This window comes from Heteronotia binoei, chromosome 5, assembly GCF_032191835.1.
Source record: "Heteronotia binoei isolate CCM8104 ecotype False Entrance Well chromosome 5, APGP_CSIRO_Hbin_v1, whole genome shotgun sequence".
NCBI lineage: Eukaryota > Metazoa > Chordata > Lepidosauria > Squamata > Gekkonidae > Heteronotia > Heteronotia binoei.
Genome location: NC_083227.1, coordinates 127182653 through 127205395, shown reverse-complemented (window position 1 = coordinate 127205395; position 22743 = coordinate 127182653). Strand labels below are relative to the sequence as shown.

The 22743-nt window shown below is 43.1% G+C and overlaps 1 protein-coding gene across 1 annotated transcript in view; it reads left to right on the top strand.

Annotated features, from left to right (window-relative positions):
* CANX (calnexin) overlaps positions 1-21949 on the top strand; it is a 33836-nt gene extending 11887 nt beyond the window's left edge. The window contains exons 2-15 of the mRNA XM_060240348.1: positions 31-222; positions 1416-1489; positions 1795-1853; positions 9241-9382; positions 11587-11668; positions 11987-12179; positions 12896-13085; positions 15577-15690; positions 16355-16511; positions 17596-17811; positions 18451-18570; positions 18673-18805; positions 18894-19009; positions 20673-21949. Coding sequence (XP_060096331.1) covers positions 34-222; positions 1416-1489; positions 1795-1853; positions 9241-9382; positions 11587-11668; positions 11987-12179; positions 12896-13085; positions 15577-15690; positions 16355-16511; positions 17596-17811; positions 18451-18570; positions 18673-18805; positions 18894-19009; positions 20673-20726 — 1839 coding nt within the window. The 5' untranslated portion in view covers positions 31-33 and the 3' untranslated portion in view covers positions 20727-21949. The remainder of the gene's footprint in view (positions 1-30; positions 223-1415; positions 1490-1794; positions 1854-9240; positions 9383-11586; positions 11669-11986; positions 12180-12895; positions 13086-15576; positions 15691-16354; positions 16512-17595; positions 17812-18450; positions 18571-18672; positions 18806-18893; positions 19010-20672) is intronic.
* The last annotated feature ends 794 nt before the right edge of the window (positions 21950-22743 follow it).

Genomic DNA, 22743 nt, shown 5'->3' with positions numbered 1-22743 from the left:
TTAGTCTTTTCTTACACTTTTTATATATAGACCATGAGACTAAACTGGTTGCTGTGTGCAGCATTGCTGTTAGTTGGAACCTCCAGTATCCAGGCACATGAAGATGAATTTGACCATGGTGACGATGATGATGCAATAGATGTTGAAGATGACCTTGATGATGGTGTTGAGGAGTTAGAGGACCTGAAACATGAACCCAGTACTCCTCCTCCGCCCCCAAAGGTTTGGTTGATTTCTTAATTCCAGTGTAGTTCCTCAATCAGGAATTATGCTTGCTATAAATTTCCTTGTGAAGGACGGGTTAGATCTGCAGCTTTCTAATTACAGCTTGGTTTTAACTTACCTGTGAAATTTACTTTTTGCCTTTGGCAAGTAACGGTTGCCGCCTTGCTAGCAGATATATAGGAAACTGCAATCATATTCTGACACACTGGGAAGACGGCTCTGCCTGTTGAAACTTTGGAGGAGTGAACTGTAATTACATATAATTAGTATGTAATTTTTTTTTAGTTTCAAAAGGATTCCAAGGAAACTAGCTCTAAAAGAAAATAATAATAAAATTAAAACAACAATAGCTTAAAACATTCATAAAAGCTTCAAGTACCTTTTCAAACCAGCAGGTATTTTTCCATGGTAAGAGTAGCCCAGAGGCTTTTTGGGACAGAAATGTTTTCTTAGTTCTGAAGGCAGAGACTGAAACGGCTCTTCCATGGGTCCCATCCAGCCTCTTCAGATAAAATTGGTTTCTGCTAGGTTCAGGTAGGTTGACATGAAGAAAGGGAGTCCAGGTATTAGGAGCCCAAACCAGTACCGACAACACCAGCACCTTTAATTAGTATGATGGGATCCATGGGATTTTTTGATTCATTCTAAACCAGTGTTGGCTAGAAAATGTATTGCAACTGTGCTGGCTGTAAATATGGCTAACACACAGCAAACCTTAATTTATAAGCCAGAAATGCAACATAGGTTATACTGGTTTTGTGCTGAGCACTGTTGTTTTTCCTGCTTGAGTTGTTGGTTCTTAAAGGCAAAAGAAGCAGGAAGGCACTATCTTCAGTTGCTGACATTTTACTGCTCTGCATTCTTAGCCTGGGAACTATATCAGGGTGTGGAGCAAAGGTGCTGTTGATGACCCTCTGAAGAGTAATTGACAAGGGTGTACTGAGGTACAGAGCTGTTGGGCTAAGTTGATAATTACGCTACCAACCTAGAAGTATAATTTGATGCAAATATAATAATGGACATGAATATCAAGAGTATAAATAATTTAAATTTCTTTTTACAAAATGTCTACCCTTCTTTTCTGCCCTTCCAAGGGCAAACAGGGTTTTGATCATTAGTAATGCTTTTAAAAATTGCATCAGTAAATTACTTGTGTCAGTAAATGTATATTGTGCATTCTGCCTCATCAGGTAACCTACAAGGCCCCAGTCCCAACAGGAGAAGTTTATTTTGCTGAGAACTTTGATAAAGGAACTTTTGCAGGGTAAGTGCTAGTCGAAAGCAGCATTCGTAGATTTGTAACTGGAAAGTATGTCTTATATAGAAGCTTGCAGGTCAATTATCACTCATTATTAGCAATTAGTGATGGCTTTTATTGTAATTATTTTATAATATTTCTTTTAGTATTTAAATAAGTTGAGGCTTGGTGATTTGCATATCACAGTTAGTCAAAACATATTAACTAAAATTTAGCTGGTGACCAGATCAGTTTAAATGTCTGGGAGGTTTTTTTGCAGTTAATGTCCTTGCTGTAGTCTTTGTTTCTTAATGTCGGGTTTTTAATTTCAGGTGGGTTCTTTCCAAAGCTAAGAAGGAAGACACAGATGATGAAATTGCCAAATATGATGGTGAGTACAGAACCTTGCTTGTTCTTCTGTGTGTTATGAGCACATTTTGAGGCACCAATATTGTGTGCTTACATTTTGGTTTTTTTCACCCAGCCATTATAGAACACAGAGTATACATACTTCTCATGTTCATTTAAGTCAAGATGGTTGCCTTGCAAAATTATTTTGATACCCTTAAGTTACTTCGTGTTTTGTAACCCAGGCTCTGAATCATGTAGAGCTGACGTCAGACTTTCCCTACAGTGAACATTTATGTGGTCATGCATAATGGAGAAAGATTTGTGTGAAACCTCTACCCGCTGTACTTGCATAACAAAGAGTGTGAGATATTTTACCGTATTTTTCGGACCATAAGACGCACTTTTCCCCCTCCAAAAAGTGGGGGGGAAAGTGTGTGCGTCTTATGGAGCGAATACGGTCCATGGCGGGAGGGAGAGTGAGCGAAAGCAAAGCTGCGCGTGTAACAGGGCGCCCAGCAAGCCTCGTGCTACCACTGCGCCAGCCAGCTGGCCGCTGGCGCCGTCGCCAGCGCCTTGTGCGCCCACGAGCAAGCCCTCAAGGCCAGCTACCCTCTGGACTACCCAACGGCCGCCGCCGCACCTCTCCACGCCGTCCACTCCTCGCCTCCCGCACTGGCCAGCCACCCGCTCTACGCCTACAACTTCTGCAAGTGTATGCAAAATGAGCTCCTCAGCTTTGTATATGCAGACGCACACCGCCTTCCCGGGCACCGACAAGCTCCTGGGCTCCAGTTCGCTGGCCGCCGCCATGGCCTGCCATATGCACATCCCCACCTCGGCAGCCCCACCGGGCAGCAGCCCTGCCAGCCTGGCCCTGCGCAGCCCCTACCACCCCCTCGGACTGGGCAGCCGCTACCACCTTTACTCCCGCCCCCTGGCGCTCCCCTGCCCGTGCCCGCCGCCGCCGCTGCCGCCACCGGACCCTACTACTCCCCCTATGCGCTCTACGGGCAGAGACTCACCACCGCCTCCGCCCTCGTGAGTTGTGCGCCGCTGCCGCCTCTTGCTCGCCTCCCCTGTCGGCTTTTCCCGGGGGGGGGGGGGAGATGCCAGAGCCTGCCGAGCAGGGATTGGGGCCCCAGGATGCGCACCAATGCGCTGCTGCTGAACCCACAGCTCCGTGGAGCCACTTCACATCCACCGCCGTGAACCGGTTCCTCTGCCCTCCCCCCCCCGTAGAGGCCATGCGAGGAGAAGGGGGATCGGGCCCCTTGCTGCACGGCCCCGGCCGCCGGGAGGCTGCTTATCCCCCGCCCCCGTTTTTTGGGGGGGGCTTGCAACTGGCCGGCAGCCTGGGCTGCGGGAAGGCGGCGGGCTCCAGCCCTCTGGCCGGCGCCTCGCCCCCGTCGGTGATGACGGCCAGCCTGTGCTGAGACCCCTACTGCCTCAGCTACCACTGCGCCGGCCAGCTGGCCGCCGGCACCGCCGCCAGCGCCTCGTGCGCCCACGAGCAAGCCCTCAAGGCCGGCTAGCCTCTGGTCTACCCGACGGCCGCCGCCGCGCCCCTCCACGCCGTCCACTCCTCGCCTCCTGCCCTGGCCAGCCACCCGCTCTACCCCTACAACTTCATGCTGCCCAACGACCCCCAGCCCCACATCTGCAAGTGTTTGCAAAATGCAAAATGAGCTCCTCAGTTTTGTATCTGCAGACGCACACCGCCTTCCCGGGCACCGACAAGCTCCTGGGCAGCTACCCGGGCTCCAGTTCGCTGGCTGCTGCCGCCATGGCCTGCCATATGCACATCCCCACCTCGGTGGCCCCACCGGGCAGCAGCCCTGCCAGCCTGGCCCTGCGCAGTCCCTACCACCCCGTCAGACTGGGCAGCCGCTACCACCTTTACTCCCGCCCCCGGCGCCCCCCGGCTGTGCCCGCCGCCGCCGCTGCCGCCACCGGACCCTACTACTCCCCCTATGTGCTCTATGGGCAGAGACTCACCACCGCCTCCGCCCTCATGAGTTGCGCGCCGCCGCCACCTCCTCTTGCTCGCCTCCCCTGTCGGCTTTCCCAGGGCGGGGGGAGACGCCAGAGCCTGCCGAGCAGGGATTGGGCCCCAGGATGCGCACCAATGCGCTGCTGCTGAACCCACAGCTCCGTGGAGCCACTTCACATCCACCGCCGTGAACCAGTTCCTCTGCCCTCCCCCCCCCCCCCCCCCCGTAGAGGCCATGCGAGGAGGAGGGGGATCGGGCCCCTTGTTGCACGGCCCTGGCTGCCGGGAGGCTGCTTATCCCCCGCCCCCGTTTTTTTTTCAGGCTTGCAAAACTTTTGTTTTGTTTTAGTACCGTTCGTAAATGCATCATTAGCCTGATTGTGGCAGCGTTGGGTCCATAAAAGGGAGGGAAGGAGAAATGCATTTTGCAAACAGAGTGTGTGGGGGGGGGAGAGGGATGAAAAATGGGGAACGTGTTGGAGTTGGGAGGGGGGGAGGAGGTATGGTAAAAGAGAAAAAACTGTGAGGGAGCAGGTATACCGGTAGCTGATACAGCGAGGTAGGAGGAGGGGGGCGTGGGCAGAGGCATCGGCCAATCAGAGCCCGGCAGAGCAGGATTGAAACGCCATTGGGGTCTCTGGGCTTTTTTCCCTCTCCTCTCCTCGGACGAGCCCAACGTTCTCTCGCCTCACAGTGTGTCTGTGTACAGAATCCCCCTGCCTTGTCTTTTGATTCCAGATTCTCATTTACGGTGGAAGATACTGTTGTCAGATACCATACTCAACAATCCTGAGAGGCAAGTGTGTTTTAGTGGTTAGAGTATCAGGACTTGGGAGACCTGGGCTCAAAGCAATGGAAGCTTACTGGGTGACCCTGGGCCATTCACACACTCTGAGCCATGTGATTGTTGTGAGCAAAAAATGGCGAAGAGGAGAGTTGTAAAGCTGCTTGGGGTTTCTGTTGGGGAGGAAAGTGAGGTATAGCGTAGTAGGGTGCCAATCCCCAGGTGGGGGCAGGGGATCCCCTGGTTTGGAGGCCCTCCCCCTGCTTCAGGGTCGTCAGAAAGCGGGGGGAGGGGAGGGAAATGCCTGCTGGGAACTCTGTTATTCCCTATGGAGTTTTATTCCCATAGAAAATCATGGAGAATTGATCCGTGGGTATCTGGGGCTCTGGGGGGGCTGTTTTTTGGGGTAGAGGCACCAAATTTTCAGTATAGCATCTAGTGCCTCTCCCCAAAATACCCCGCAAGTTTCAAAAAGATTGGACCAGGGGGTCCAATTCTATGAGCCCCAAAAGAAGGTGCCCCTATCCTTGTATTTCCTATGGAAAGAAGGAATTGAAAAGATGTGCCATCCCTTTCAATGTGATGGCCGGAACTCCCTTTGGAATTCAATGATGCTTGTCACAGCCTTGATCTTGGCTCCACTCCCAAAGTCTCCTGGCTCCACCCCCAAAGTTCCCAGATACCATATTTCTTGAATTGGACTTGACAACCCTAGAATGGAGTCACTCCCTTAAGGCACAGTAAATGGGGTTATGGTACTGTAAATGGAGTCTCCTTTCAGTCCATTACTGTGTGTTACACCATGGATCATGTCCAAATGCTGCTGAGGTTTCTACCTAAGGGGTACTGAAACTGTATGTGTGGATGCCCTTGTTGCACCTGATGTCGGGGAGGAAAGTGAGGTATGGCGTAGTAGGGTGCCAATCCCCAGGTGGGGGCAGGGGATCCCCCGGTTTGGAGGCCCTCCCCCTGCTTCAGGATCATCAGAAAGCGGGGGGAGGGGAGGGAAATGCCTGCTGGGAACTCTGTTATTCCCTATGGAGATTTATTCCCATAGAAAATCATGGAGAATTGATCCGTGGGTATCTGGGGCTCTGGGGGGGCTGTTTTTTGAGGTAGAGGCACCAAATTTTCAGTATAGCATCTAGTGCCTCTCCCCAAAATACCCCGCAAGTTTCAAAAAGATTGGACCAGGGGGTCCAATTCTATGAGCCCCCCAAAAAGGTGCCCCTATCCTTGTATTTCCTATGGAAAGAAGGAATTGAAAAGATGTGCCATCCCTTTCAATGTGATGGCCGGAACTCCCTTTGGAATTCAATGATGCTTGTCACAGCCTTGATCTTGGCTCCACTCCCAAAGTCTCCTGGCTCCACCCCCAAAGTTCCCAGATACCATATTTCTTGAATTGGACTTGATAACCCTAGAATGGAGTCACTCCCTTAAGGCACAGTAAATGGGGTTATGGTACTGTAAATGGAGTCTCCTTTCAGTCCATTACTGTGTGTTACACCATGGATCATGTCCAAACGCTGCTGAGCTTTCTACCTAAGGGGTACTGAAACTGTATGTGTGGATGCCCTTGTTGCACCTGATGCAAGAGCAGTGCCCATATCCATTCATCACATTTTTTCCTCACCTTTCCTGGGAGGAACTTGAGGAGGCTTACCATACATGTATGGTTAGTGCTCAATGGTAAACATTGAAGAAATGATACTGACAGTCCCTTCATTTCTTGCAGAAAAATACCAGTACGGTACCTCATTCTACCAGTGCAAGCATGATAAAGCAGAAAAGGCTAGCATATAAAATTCCTTTTAAACTAGAGGTAGTAAAATATGCTAAGGAACATGGAAACAGAGCAGCAGAGAGACATTTTGGGCCTCCTCCAACTGAAAAAATGATTAGAGAGTGGAGGAAACAGGAGGATCAGCTGCAAAAAGCAGATAGAAGTAAGCACACTTTCCGTGGGCATGCTGCAAAGTGGCCACAGTTGGAGGTGGACTTGAAAGAATGGATTGTACGTCACCGGAATAATGGCTTCTGTGTCTCGACAAAAATGATAATCTTTGAAGCGAAACGCATTGCTATAGAGAAAGGCATTCAGGATTTTACAGGATCACCATCATGGTGCTACAGATTTATGAGGCGACATAGTCTTGCTATGCGGACCAAAACTAGAATTGCGCAAAAAATGCCAAAAGAATATGAATCCAAAATTCTGTCCTTTCATAAATTTGTCATAGATGCTAGGGAGAAACATGGCTTTGAAATTGGCCAGATTGGGAATATGGATGAAGTCCCGCTAACCTTTGATGTGCCATCTAATAGGACTGTAGATCTGAAGGGTGCTAAAACCATCACTGTGAAAACTTCAGGGCATGAGAAGACCCATTACACAGCAGTGTTGTCCTGCTGTGCCGATGGCACCAAATTGCCACCCATGTTGATTTTCAAAAGGAAAACATTTCCAAAAGAAGTGATTCCGCGAGGAGTTGTTGTACATGTACATGAGAAAGGATGGATGGATGAAAATGGAATGAGAGTATGGGTTGAAAAGGTGTGGTCCAAACGTCCTGGAGGACTTCTGAAAAAACCTGCCTTATTAGTGCTTGACCAGTTTAGAGCACATATTAGCGAACCAACAAAAAAGTGCTTCAAAGAAGTGAAGACTCATCTAGCTGTAATTCCCGGAGGTCTTACCAGCCAGTTGCAACCTCTTGATGTTTCCATCAACAAGCCATTTAAGGTCTTAATGAGAGAAGAGTGGAACAAATGGATGGCTGCTGGTAATCATGATCTGACACCTACTGGACGAATGAAAAGGCCCACCATCACTCAAGTTTGTGAATGGGTGAAAACATCATGGGACTCAGTGAAGGAGGAGGTCGTTGTAAAGTCATTCAAAAAATGTGGCATTAGCAATGCCTTAGATGGAAGTGAAGACGATCTCTTATATGAAGACAGTGAAGAAAGTGATTGTGAGCAAATGAGCTTCCTAAATTCTGACTCTAGCGATGATGAGTTCTTGGGGTTTCCAGAAAACTAGAGTACTCAAACCTTTAAGTCTCTCCATTTGTTAATGACAATGATAATAGTTCTTAATGCCACTGTTGACTGCTGTTTTGCACTTTACATGGTTCAAATGTTATTGTTATAATTTATTAAATATTTTACTGCTGTTTTGCACTTTACATGGTTCAAATGTTATTGTTATAATTTATTAAATATTTTATTACACTATTTGGTTCAGAATATTTTTTTTCCTGTTTTCCTCCTCTAAAAACTAAATGCGTCTTATGGTCAGGTGCGTCTTATGGTCCGAAAAATACGGTATTTCTTGAAATGAGTTCAATTACTATTTTTAAGCCAAAATTTATATTTCTTAGTATTCATTATGTAACCTATTTTTAATGTAATCTAATTTGTCTAAGTTTGATTAGTTAGAGAGAAGTAGGGTATAAAAAGCAAACAGATCCTAATAAAAGAAAGTTAATTATGCTTAAGTCCACTGAAATAAACTTGCCCTATTGACTTAAATGGGGCTAAAGCTGCTGCTGCATTTATGCCTGTATATACATGTGGCATAGAGGCTTAGTTTTAACTGCAGTGGTAAAGTTGTGTCTCAGTTCTATCACTTCATAAGAATTTCCTAAAAGTGTGCTTGCCAAGGATTTGGTTGTAGTCTAGCCTTCTCCCCAATGTGCTACTTTCTATTTTAAAGTATGTTTTTGGATGGAGGACCATTCAGTTACAGCCTCAGCTACAATTTGAAGTGGCACAAACCATACAAAGTGGGTTGTATCCTGCAGCTCATGTGAGAGCAGTGAGTACCATTAGCCCAACATGAATCCAGCTAGTGGGATGTACTACCCTTAAGCAGTATGGTAGGATACAATCTAGTGAGAGGTAGGCAAGAATCCTCCAAGAGCATTGAAATCTACACCTGCTCACCAAATTGTTCTCTTGATACTTCTGACAGTTTGTTGACTTATGGTGCTTAGCTCTCTTCTGAAAATTGTTTTCTCACTATCTTTTGGAATTATTCATATAAAAACTGTTATGCTAGAATTGAAGGTCCACACAGTCATTTCAGTAAACAACTATGCACAGGACGTTAGTAGCTGGCTCATGTATTTCTTCTGAAAAATGCACAGATGTTAAGTTATGACATTACTATTATTATATTTATATTCCGCCCATTCCCCCGTTTGGGGGCTCAGAGCGGAGCCCTGAATGTATGAACAAACCCAGTGGCACTCACATGGTAGAATTCTTGCATTAAAGCAGTTCGCCTGATTCTGGCAAGGATTGGTTTCAGTGTGAAGTAGCTCCTAGTTGTACCCATTGGGCTAAAAATTGTGTTTCTAGATATCAGTTGGACTGTATGCTTCCAAGTTATGTCGTCTGTACATTTGTGTTTACTAGTAACCTTAATCTGTTGATTATGGTTGTTAGCAGTAACAAAATAGTGAATAAGTGCTCTGCAGTAGAATATGTTGAGCACAATGGAAACACTAGTGAATATAAATATTTGAGGATTAGAAATTATGTAGGAGTCTGTGTCGTGCATAATGGCAGTTCTAGCTTCAGTATGAAATGTCAAAGTTAAGACCCAGGAGCTGCTTGATACTTTATGTATTTTTTTTCTTACAGGCAAATGGGAAATACAGGAGATGAAAGAAACAAAACTTCCAGGGGACAAAGGGCTTGTGCTGTTGTCCCGGGCTAAACATCATGCAATCTCTGCCAAACTTACCAAGACATTTGTCTTTGATACCAAACCCCTCATTGTGCAGTGAGTGAAAACTTGCAATGTCACGGATCCTCCTAGGGTGGTGTAGCAGTTCTTTTACAAATGTATCTTCATCATTTTCTTAGAAGTGACAGATTCATGCTGAACTTTAAAAGAGAGAAAAACAAAGTTGGCATTCTGCCTGACTATGTGGAGTGGGTGGGTAAGGAGAAAGATAGATAACCAAGTTCAGTGGCAGGAATAAATTATAGTGAGTTTTCCTGAATGTCCTGTATTAATGGAATAGTCCTAACATATGGACTACATTCACTACAAACTGTAAAAAAAAAAAAAGGTACTATATAGCAGGGGTGGCCAACGGTAGCTCTCCAGATGTTTTCTGCCTACAACTCCCATCAGCCCCAGCCAGCATGGCCAATGGCTGGGGCTGATGGGAGTTGGAGGCAAAAACATCTGGAGAGCTACCGTTGGCCACCCCTGCTATATACAAAGGAAGAGGGAAACGGTTGTTTGAATACAGTGTTTTGACAGCTGAAAAACCATACCAGCAAAAGTAAACAATTGTGCTGAATATATTTGTCATTAAGTCAATGCTCGTGGTAGTCCAAGGCAAACTGGAAGTATAATAAAAACTTTCAATCATTAAGCAATTACATAATCTATCAAGCAATCAGTGAGTGGATTACAAGATTTGATAATGCTCGAGTCTAACAGCAAGATTCCTGGTAAGACAAAATACAGCTGGGCTGCGATTGTAGAATAGGGAGAGAGAAAAATAGCACAATGCTTGCAAATGGAAGGCAACAACACAGTCATTGTAGCATACAAAGATCTCTTTAAGGCAATAAGATAGTGCAGGAAAAACATCCTCCCTAAGAAGTCACCTCCTGAACAGGTTTGCTGCTTCTACAAGAATGTCCCCTGAACAATTCTGTTCTGTGCACTCTGCAAAATGGATAGAAAACTGAAGGCCTTTATTATAGCCTCAGGTAGACTGTTCCTTGTCATAACCCAGATAGCCCAGAATAGTCCAGTTTTTCAGATCTAGGAAGCTAAGAAAGGTTGGCCCTGGTTAGTATTTTAATGGGAGACCACTAAGGAATGCCAGGGTCATGACCAGTGTTCCCTCTAAGCTGTGGAGCCTTGTGAGCAAAAATTGTACTTTGTGAGCTACTGGCATTAAAGTTGTGATCTACTTCATAAATTAGCTTTCTCTAGGGCCATTTTTCCTGAGCTGAGACAAAAATGTGTGAGCTGGAGGCTAAAAATTGTGAGCTAGCGCACACTAACTCAGCTTAGAGGGAACATTGGTCATGACATAGAAGCAGGCAATGGTAAAAATCTGAATGGTTCATGCCTTGAAAGCCCTGAGGGGTTGCCATAAGCCACCTGTGACTTGGTAGCTCTTGTACCGCCAGACTGTTCCTTAATGTTTATTTATTTATTTATTTGATTTTTAGCCCACCCCTCCTGTAGAACAGACTCAGGGTGGGTTACATGTAAGGAGTCCTCACAGAGAATGCTCCTAAACAGGCAATTGTGTGTGTGTGTGTGTGTGGGGGGGAGATCTTTGTGTTCTACATAATTACTTTGAGCTGAGAAGTCTCCAAATCATGCCTTGGTCATGAATTCATGCTGTTCTCTTAGTGCACCCATCCTGCTGCCTCTGAAAAGTGGGTAGTAAAGTTGGTGAAGAAGGGAGGAGGGAAGATGGGCAGGTCAACTATTAGGAGCTTGGGAAAGTTACATCTGCATTAGACTGTTATGTAGGGTAAATGTCTTGTTCATTTAAGTTTAAATAATAAACTACCCTGACTTTTTGGGGTGGGGTTGTTGCTCAGCAGTAAAGCATCTGCTTTGTATGCAGAAGGGTCTAGGTTCAGTGCCTGGCACTTCCAATTAAAAGAATCAGGTAGTAGGCAGGCATGTAGGTATAGAAGGACCTTTGGGGGCCCTGCCCCCTAGTTCTGTTCCTGCTGCGCCTCACCTGTGATTTGAATTGCTGGGGGGAGTTGGAGACCCAAGGGCCCCTACTCCCTTACCATTAAAATTACATGAGTGGAGCAGCCTCCAGCTGTGATTTAAAGACCCCATCGATCAGCTGTATGTAATCTAAAGAAAGTTTATAATAGAGAAGCTGGTATTATGTTTTGATGCCTTTTTAGAATCTGAAATTGTCTTCAGGCGTTAAATGAGGGCATTTTGTGATGTTGTGTTTTCTGCTTTCATGTTCCAAATGAAATCAGGTATGAAGTAAACTTCCAAAATGGGATTGAATGTGGTGGTGCATATGTGAAGCTGCTTTCCAAATCTTCTGAACTGAACCTGGTCAGTGACGTGCATCTGTTTTCAGTAACTTGCTTAAAATCTTCAGGCTCTAAGAAAGTGCTTGACTTTTAAGAGTCTGGTTTATAATTTTAGAGTACCATGCAGTTAGCATTTTTGCTGTTTAGAGCCATGTTGTTAAGGAGAAGTGATACTCTAACAAGCAGAATCTTTGTTCGTTTTTAATTCTGTTGATAAAGTCAGTCTGTGGTAGGTTCTTGATACATTTGACTATGTGTAGGTGAAGTGAAACTGTCCATAGTTTATGCCATATATTGAAACTATTCTAGTTAAAAGCTCTCTCTGTGTTTATTTTTAAAGGATCAGTTCCATGACAAAACTTCCTATACAATAATGTTTGGCCCTGATAAATGTGGGGAAGACTACAAATTGCACTTCATCTTTCGGCACAAGAGCCCAAAGACTGGCAAATATGAGGAGAAGCATGCAAAGCGTCCTGATGCAGACCTGAAGAACTACTTTACAGATAAAAAGACTCATCTTTATACATTGAGTAAAGCAACGCATATTATTATTTGTTATTACTTTATTTATACCCCACCTTTCTCCCCAGTGGAGGCCCAGAGTGGCTCACATTGCTCTCCTTTCCTCAGTTTTTATCCTTACAATAACTCTGTGAGGTAGCTTAGGCTGACAGTGCTTGACTGGCCAAAGGTCACCCAGAAAGCTTTCATGGCAGATTCAAACCTGTGTCTACCAAATCCTTGTTCAGCATTCTATCCACTGTGCCATGCTGGCTCTCATATTTGGAGCTTTTGGGTTTTTGGTGGAAATCCAGTGTGGATGGCTCTTAAGAATGACACAAGAAGGGTCTCTTGGGGCTCTAACTTGTAATAGTGAACTGTGCTGTAAAGAAGAAAGTGAAGAACTGCCTTTTTCTTTATATTTTCCATGCACTTTTACCTGAAAATGTACCTGAAAATCTAAGGGTTAACTTTCTCCAAAAATATAAGTTAACCGTTCTAAGGATTTTGAAGATCTATTGAATTATAGTAATACACAGTTATTAGATTTTGTTTCCAGTCATCGCCATTGCTGGATGGTATTGATTAGCTGAGGCAGTAACACCTACAGGAGAGAAGGTAGTTGACACTTGAAGAGGATGCTAGATTAAAGATGAAAAATAGAACTTCTTGAGGTTTTCTTTTCACTACTGTCTTCTTAAAAAGCATCCATTTTCTCTTTGTTTTTCTTGGGGCACTCTGCTAGTTTTGAACCCAGACAACAGCTTTGAAATCCTCATTGATCAAAATGTTGTAAATAGTGGGAATCTTCTGTCTGATATGACTCCTCCTGTGAATCCTCCACAAGAGATAGAGGATCCAAATGATCAAAAGCCAGAGGATTGGGATGAGAGAGCCAAGATTCCTGATCCAGATGCTGTTAAACCAGATGATTGGTGAGTCCGTAGTGGAATAAGATGTCTTTATCAGATACTTCCACAGATAAAGAGATAAATGCCCTGACTTGGATAGGCCAGGCATCCTGATCTCAGACGCTAAGCAGGACTGACCCTGACAAGTACTTGGGAGGGAGACCTCCAAGCAATTCTGGGGCCAGGAAGCAGAGTCAGGCAATATCAAGCTACCTCTGTGAAGCCTCCTAGCCCAGGGGTGTCAAACATGTGGCCTGGGGGCCAAATCAGGCCCCTGAGCAAGTGGCTGTCATCTGCTTCCTCCCTTTCTCTTGCTCCCTTCTGCATCACAGCTTGCTTTGCCAACTTGCTCGATCACACAGGAGCTACAGAGCAAAACTTCTATTTTATTCATTGTCTGAGGCTCCTTCCTTGAGGAAAGGGGAGGGAGGCAGAGCTTGCTTTGCCAGGCTCTCTCAGTCACACAGCAGAGCTACTGAGCCAAGCCTCTCTCTTTTCTTTTGGCTGAGGCTCTCCCCCTCCTGGTCCCCTGGGGAAGGAATGAAAGAGCCAGAGCTTTCTTTGCCCAGTTCCCTGGATCCTATGGGAGAAATACAAAAAAAGCGCCTTTAAGACAAACAAGTGCTATTTTTTTAAGCATGTTTTAGTTTAAGTTTTTTTTTTAAAAAATCTTTCATTGTGTTTATGTCCTTTATAAAGTTTCTATCTCAATAGGAACTTACATAGCCAGGTCCGACATGGCCCAGCCCAACAAGGTCTCATTTATGTCAGATCTGGCCCTCCTAACAAATGAGTTTGACACCCCTGTCCTAGCCCCACTAGGGGTTGCTAGATGTCGTTGTGACATCCATGCACGTGCACACAAATGCAAATACTTTTTAAAAATAAATGTATATAAATGAGGGGCAATTTTTAGTAGAATATCTAGCATATCTGAGAATATAGTAATTCTAGAACATCTTGTTCTTTATTATGGGTAGGGTCCTGTTATCCTCAGTTGTAGCATCTCTGGATCTTTCCCATCTTCTCTGTTCCCCAAGTATATTTCCAAAGGTCACAGGATTTGTGTGGACTGTCTGTGTGAATTTAGGAAGTTGCAGTGGGGTGGACAAAAGGGATGAAATTACTCTCTTTGTCTCTTATGTCAGCAGAGCTCTGCTGACCAAAAAGGTAGGAGAAGGTGATTTTACACTCTTCCCATTGCAATTTGTTTATCTCTGTGGGTCTCACAGTCTTGTAAGTATGTTTGTCTGGTGTTAGAAATGATTGCTGGGGTGAAGGAAATGTGGGAAAGATCCATGACGCATCACCAGATCCATGGATCACTGGATCCAACCTATTCTATGAAGCAAGCAGAATATTGATGTCATCTTGTGCCTGGCAGTGGTTCTGTACTCTGTGCATGTTTGGTCAAAGCTCAGCCAAATTGCTTTAATGGGAAATGTCTTGCAACAGTGGAAGCTGAATAAGTGCATGAGAACAGACACTGGCTGTAGCGGGGCAAGTGGTCCAGTTCAATAACTGTACAGACCTGCATCCATGCTGTTTGAACAGCCTTATGCTAGCTGCTGGCTCTGTACTTCATTCTTGCAGAGGAGACAGCAGGTTAGAGATCAGGAAAGTCAAGCATGCAGTGCCACACTCCATACTGCCATTGCTGCCATTGATACCAGTGTCATGTGGCTGGTGAGGCAAGCCCAGTGGAACTGGCAGCTTTTGCTCAGTACCATCTCCACACAGAACTTTCTTACAGGCCTGCATTTGGTTTGCCTCCTAGTCTTTAGCCAGGAGGCAGCAATGGTGATGAAAAATATACTTGGGCTGAGCAAGTAATGTGTTTGCCAACTCATCTGGTTAATAACACTGTAGGAGCATGTTAGTGTGCGTGAGAGCTAATGAGAGACTCAGTAAATCTGTGTGTCTCCTGTGTGTGTTATCACGAGAGTATTATTCATTAGTGTTCTGTTTTGTATGTCTGCATATGTGTGTTTCTCTGTCCTTTGCCTATCGGGTAAGAGAATAAGTTTGTGCCTGGATAGCAAGATGCAATGCTTCTGTTTCTGCTTGTGTTGCTGACAAAAAAACTTTAGCTTTCATGCATTTAAGGGACAGAGAGTCCTCAGGGACAACCTGAGGGGCAAATTGGGTCTGCAGCAAGAGGGGAACACTGTTCTACCAGCCAATTCTGCAAAATTTAGGCAGGATTCCACCTTTAGTCTGCCCACTCTGATTTATATCAAGTAACCTTCTAAGCTTATTATGAACTTTCTGGAAGCAGAAACTTTAAATAGTAACATTTATTACTTTTGCTGATAAGCAGGTAATTGGCTCCTGTTCATTCTTTCAGGCTGATTTTTGCCATTATTTTTGACTTGGTTGAAGTGGCCACTAAGAAAGTCTGCTGAAAGTTGATATCACCCTCTGAGGTTGAACAGTGTCACAGCAACTGTGATTCTAGTATACTTGAATTTACATTTGCAAAGCTAATGACATGGTATCTTTTCTGTCCTCCTAGGGATGAGGATGCTCCTGCTAAGATTCCAGATGAGGATGCTGTGAAGCCAGAAGGTTGGTTAGATGATGAGCCAGAATACATTGCTGACCCTGATGCAGAGAAACCAGAAGATTGGTAAGTTAACCTGGATTTACCTAAATTGATGTTATTGGCCTGCCAAACTGGCAATTCAGGGTTTTGGTTTTTTGCATTGCAACTGGCTGAAACAGGATTGGTAGTGCTTGGCCCCTGTACTGAGCAGTATCCGAGGAGGAATGGGGCCTCATGCTGAGTGCCATTGTTAGAGGCATTCCACCTCTCTAGCTATGACATTTTTAAGTGCAAAACTATTTTCTGGTTTGCTGATCTGGGAATTCTGTTGGAATAAGAACTGCTGGTCTAGTGTTTTTCTCATCCTTCAGTTGCTTTTGTTATAATTTTTCTTCAAAAAGGAAACTTACATGTCAACAATCTGAACTTCAGATCGTAGTACATAGTTCATGCCTACTTATCAATACTAGTACTAGCCGCCCTAAGCCTGCCTCGGTGGGGAGGGCGGGGTATAAATAAAATATTATTATTATTATTATTATTATTATTATTATTATTATTATTATTATTATTATTATTATTATTATTATTATGAAGCCCACAGGGGTTTATGAACTGCTGTGATCTAATTCTTGTGTGCTGTTCAACATATTGACTTAGGAGAAATTATTGTAGTAGGTCAAAGGCACTCTTAATTTTCTTTTTAAAAAACCAACACGGAGTCTTAAAGCAAGTTTCCTTTTTTCAGGGATGAGGATATGGATGGAGAGTGGGAGGCACCTCAGATTGCAAATCCGAAATGTGAGTCAGCCCCTGGTTGTGGTGTCTGGCAGCGGCCCATGATCGACAATCCCAGCTATAAAGGCAAATGGAAGCCTCCCATGATTGATAACCCTAACTACCAGGTAAACTGTCTTCTGTTCTGAACTATTTATTTAGATTCACCCCATTCTTCCCCCACAGTGGAAGCTAAAAGTGTTATTTTGTCCTCGCAACAGCAACTATGGTAGCCCAGGATCACCCAGCAAGTTTCCATAGTAGAGACTAGATTCAGACTTGGGTGTCCCAGATCCTAGTCAGACATTCTGAATTGCTACACTATGCTGGCTTTCTGTATAGAAACTATTTATAGAGCTCAGTTAAGGTACATGTATTTTGAGCTAGTTTATATTGGGTTGCATATGGTAAGCTGGATATATGTTGTATCAGGGCATGGCAGGAGTATAATTTTTTTAGGCATAGGAAGTGAGTGAAGACTTTTTGCATTTTTAGGGTGGGCGATTACTGTAATTTAAACCTGAGAAACTATCACAAAATTATTTTGATTAGCAGCAGTAGCTCTCCAAGGCCCCAAAACAAAGGTTTTTCCCAGACCTGCTTTTAGAAATAAGAAATGTCAGAGATAACTGGAGATGTCAGAAATTGGATTCAGGACTTTGTTGGAAAAGAAGGTGCTCTCCCATTGATACACAGACAGAACACTGCTGCAAATGCAAGGAAAAGGAAAGGACCCCTGTGCAAGCACCAGTCGTTTCAGACTCTGGTGACGTTGCTTTCACAACGTTTTCACGGCAGACTTTTTACAGGGTGGTTTGCCATTGCCTTCCCCAGTCATCTACACTTTCCCCCCAGCAAGTTGGGTACTCATTTTACCGACCTCAGAAGGATGGCAGGCTGAGTCAACCTCAAGCAGGCTACCTGAAAACCCAGCTTCTACGGGGATCGAACTCAGGTCGTGAGCAGAGCTTAAGACTACAGTACTGCAGCTTTAACACTCTGCGCCATGGTGCTCTTAAATGCAAAGTAAACAGTAAACAGTTAACCTGGAAATTTTCATTATATGCATAGTTTATGTGGCAGTAATGGAATTTTGGATAAAATATGAATAAAATGAAGGCTTTGGATATTCTGAGCCATTCATGAATATCTTGAAGCTTCAGTGAATGTGAATATTTGTGCTGGAATTAACTGGTGTCTGCATTTCTCTAGGGCATCTGGAAGCCCAGGAAGATTCCAAACCCAGATTTCTTTGAAGATTTGGAGCCTTTCAGAATGACTCCTGTTAGTGCCTTGGGGCTTGAGTTATGGTCTATGACTTCTGACATATTCTTTGACAACTTCATCATCTGTGGAGATCGGGCAGTGGCCGATGACTGGGGAAATGATGGATGGGGTCTAAAGAAGGCAGCTGATGGTGCAGCTGAGGTGAGGACTGAAGCATGTTTCTTTCTGTGGGCGTGAGAAGGAACAACAGAACAGAACCCAATATTTACCTTTTCTCCTCATTATGTGTTCTGACTACAGTTTTCTTGGTTGCGTATCTGTTCAAGCATGAGATTCAAGCAGAATTTTAGCTTCTCTATTGGAATGGCTTTTAGAGAGATTTTACGCAAGCTATTTGAGACAGAGGAGCATCTTTGTTTACTGTTTGGAAGCCTAGGTTTAAAAAAATGACTGACTTAAGATCAGACAGATCTTTGGATCAAAGTTTTTCAATTCCAAGGAGTTGGTGTTATCTGTGATAATGCTCAGAGGCTCTCATTAACACAGATATGGCAGGTTTCTGCAAAGCTCTGACTGCTTAGAGAAGATTCTTAATATTAAAACATTTTTGTTAGTAATTGTTACTTTTGGGGGTTTTGTATTTAATACATTGCAATTCACTGTTATGAGTAACCTTACTGTGACTTTAAGATTCTAGGTTCATACTGTAAATATTGATGCACTGAATATTAATAATTCAGAGAAATACTGACTTAGGCTGACTGTTAATCCTGTCTGGAATTTATGCTACCTTGACAAGAACAGAGAATATATAAATTGAAGTTTTGATTTGTTTTCTAGCCTGGTGTTGTGGGTCAAATGATGGCAGCTGCTGAAGAGCGTCCCTGGCTTTGGGTGGTCTACATCCTGACCGTGGCTCTGCCTGTGTTTCTTGTCATCCTCTTCTGCTGCTCTGGAAAGGTATGTGCTGTGGAAGGAACTTGAGGCGTCTCTGGTAGGATCAGAACAGATATAATTTCTGAGAAGCAGTTGATTGTGGAATTGTTTTGGCAATTGTTTCAGAAACAACCAAGTGCTGCAGAGTACAAAAAGACTGATGCCCCTCAGCCCGATGTAAATGAGGAAGAGAAGGTAGAAGAGAAAGACAAGGGAGAGGCAGAGGAAGATGAGGAAGAAATCAGCGAAGAAAAACCAGGTAAGCCAAATGAGTTCAGCAGTAGAAAAATAACTTGAGATTTCTCGTTCATAGGAACTTGTTTATGAAATTTATATATGCACTTTAGAAGTGAAGCAGAAGACTGATGGTGATGCAGGAACTGCAAGTCAGGAGGAGGAGGAAGAAGAGGAGGAGGAAGAAGAGGAGGAGGAGGAAGAAGAAGCAAGAAAACCAACTGTAGAGGTAGATATTTGGTTGAAAAACATTGCACTAAAGGAATACTATGCTTTTTTATTGGGAATCACAAACTCACCACCACCTACCTGTTGATGAGATCACTTCTATAACTTATCCCAAAGAATTCTCATCTAGGACCTTTTCTGTAAATTTTGAAAGCCCAATACAGTACAACAATAAAATGGAAAAGAAAAGCCTATTTTTGAACAGAAATTTGGAAAGTACTATATTTATGTGACTTAAATTTTATGTCAGCACAAGATTTCTATTAATGCATTTCTAAATTATATTTGACAGTCACCTGGAAAAATTCAGTTGGGTTTTGTCGTGTCCTAATTTCTCCTGTCATTAAGTTTTTGCTCAATAATCCATCTAAACACTCTGTAATTCTGGTGCACTGCCACTGCATTATGGTATATCACATGGAAGCAGCATTACTGTAATAAAAGATACCATTCTCCAGTGCAGCTACATGTGGAATAATTTTAAAAATAATTATATTAAAGAGAACATTGTTACATGATGTCTCAGTGTGAAAGAAACAAATCGGTACTACCTTCTGTTTATTTCAATACTTCCTAAATAAATTGGATACTAAATTATTCATATCTAAATGAACATATCTATTTAAAACTGAATAGAGCCATTACACTTCATACTATGATTGTCTTAAGTATACAGCTTAATAGTGTACTGTTTTAAAAAATACTGAGTCAATTGATTATTTTTAGATAAGTGTTCATGACTCCAATTAGGTTCTCTCTTAGAACCTGCAGGCATGACAGAGTTTTGTAGGCAGATGCTAGTTGGAGTGAACTCTAGAATGTGGTGCTTTTTCTCAAGACTTTGTTTTGCTCTTTGCCCTTCCTTCTTTATCATAAAACTGCTCCTGCACCATCCCATACAAACTGGTCAGAAACAAGGGTTGCTGCTGGTTGCTAGGCAGTGTTTCCCATGATGTGAGTTTTTCAGAATTCTTCCAGTTGTCCAACTGCTCGTCCTATGTCAAATTTAATTTTAAGACACTTCATTTAAAAAGAATTACAGCTTGGAACTGATTTTTAAGAAATCTTATAGAGCCCGGTGGCACAGAGTGGTAAAGCTGCAGTACTGCAGTCAGAGCCCTCTGCTCACAACCTGAGTTCGATCCCAGCAGAAGCTGGTTCAGGTAGCTGGCTCCAGGTTGACTCAGCCTTCCATCCTTCTGAGGTTGGTAAAATGAGTACCCAGCTTGCTGGGGGGAAAGTGTAGATGACTGGGGAAGGCAATGGCAAACTACCCTGTAAAAAGTCTACCGTGAAAACGTTGTGAAAGCAACATCACCCCAGAGTCGAAAACGACTGGTGCTTGCACAGGGGATAACCTTTACCTTTACATCATAAAATCTTGCTGATTTTTTATTTACTTGGTTTTGTTGGCGGTGATCCAAAAGAGAAACAAAGGAGGAGTCATGAAGTTCAGTTTGACTGGAAGCTGAAGAGGCAAGCCACTGAGCTTTTTAAAGAAGGAACTGCAAGTTCATATTACTACTTTGAACTGCAGCAGAAAAGGCTAACAAAAGTAAAAACCCTTGAGTTGCTAGTATCAGAAGCTCAAGATGAAATTTAGGTGGGAAAATGTCACTCTGGTTTGTTAATGCAAAAGTTGTATTATTTTTGCCTTTTCATAGGAAGATGAAACTGCAAATAGATCCCCCAGAAACAGAAAACCAAGAAGAGATTGAAATATCCTAAGAACTTGATCTGGTTAATTTTCCCCAACATGGTTTTGGGAGAGGACCTTGGATACCTTTTGCTGAAACTCAGAAAAACCTCAAGACTTCACCATCCACAGGTTCCTGTCAAATACTCTTCAATGTACATGAGTGTTTAGCAGTAAAATATTCTCAGTTGTGTTTTTAAATAGAGTATTCCTGTAGAAAGAGAGTGCATTTAACACAACCCCGCTATGGATTTCTGGAATGTTACACAAACTAATATTTTTTCTTTTGTGTTTAAATAATTGTTTTGTTTTAAATAGAATGGTAGATTTGCCAGTCTCAAACTTGGCTTTAAATTAATGTATTAATCTATCAATGAAAATGAATATCACACCATAGAAAAATGCTAGCTGGTGTGCAGCTTTTATAATTTGTTTTTTTTTTTACAGATGGACATTCTTATACAATATTTCTCTGGATTTGATCATGTTAAAGCAAAGTTGTCAGTGCAATGCATTAACTTTTCAGATTCAGTCAAAAGTAGAACGGGCAATTAAAATTCATTAAAAGAAACAATATTAAGTGTTCAGATATTTTTCCTCCTTTTTCATTGGAGAAAGAAAACCATAGGCCATGAACTATCCATGTTGGGGCATGGGTACCATCTACTTGATAACAGTATTTTCATTTGGCCTGATTTTGGGAGCAGGTTTTGATTTAAGGTACTAAGACTGAGACTGGATGTTCTTTTTTTTAGCCCTTAAACTCTTCTCAAAACGGAGTGTGTTTTCATTGTGTTTGGGTTTTCTATTTTTCTTTCTTGGTTTTGAAATTCTGTCCTCTGGATACTGCTTCTGCTGCTCTACAGTTCCTGCAGAATGCAGCATGGCTGCTACAGAACACGTATGTTCAGCTCACTGTTAAGTCTGTTCAGGTTTTTTTTTTCTCAAAAAGTAGAAATATTTCTGGGGTCCAAATGCTGTGGACAGGGCAGTGTTGCTAACTTTCTCATTGTTGCCATTGTATGTACGCTAATGACAGAGACAAGATGAGCAAAGCATAGGCAAGATGATCTAAGACTTGCACCCAAAAGCAGATGTCAGTATTTGTGGCTAAAGGAGGAGCATGTAAAACAAATTGTTGGATATATGTAACAGTTTGAGTCTCCATCTGCTCTTCGTGTATCAAACTGTGTTGTGAATTTAGGGGGTTCCAATTCCAGCCGAATAAATTTTTTTAAAAAAATGTGTTTCATTGAGTATGTAGCAATTCAAAGCCCTAGAATACAGAAAGCTATCAGAACATATGCCTCTGAGAGGATAAAACTGTAATCCTTTCATCACTGTATTAGAGCATGTTGGGGAAGGGGTTAGATTAAATGCCTTGAGTGCTTTCTGTTGTCCTCTATTCAGGGATATATGGACAAAATTATGGTTTGTACACTGAACAGAAACACTCCAGGGTTTCATTCATGGATTAAAAATTCACTGAGGGGTCAGACTAGTTCAGAAAACATTTTAAATGGTTGCCTAGAAACAGAGCTTTTGCTGCATATGAGGTATGATTATCTTGTTCAAATTCACAATCATAAATACCCTGCTGGCCTTGTTTACATTTACATGGTCAGTGCATAGATTTTCCAAGCCAGCTAAAAGTGTGTACTTGTGGACCATTTTATTTAGAAAATAAGTTTCGTGCACTTTCTTAAACTTCACTAGTTACCTGATACCAGAATGTTACTGCTGCCTTATTGGGAGCTACAGGGCTTACAGGCATGGCTTTCTTAATTAGATTGTTTGTCATTGATCTGAAATATTATTAGACAGCAGATTTAAAATGGAACTGCTGTCCCTATTTGTCTTTTGTCTTATTCCAACCCATGGTTGATATACAGTGACCATTTACAGTATATACTGTTTTAACACGTTTTAGTTAATACTGTATCTTTGTGCACAAGTTACTTCAACAACCCCTTTTTCTCCCATGAAACATGTGTTCCTTTTTCTCCAGCACACTGTGAGAAATGAAATATTAATTTCAT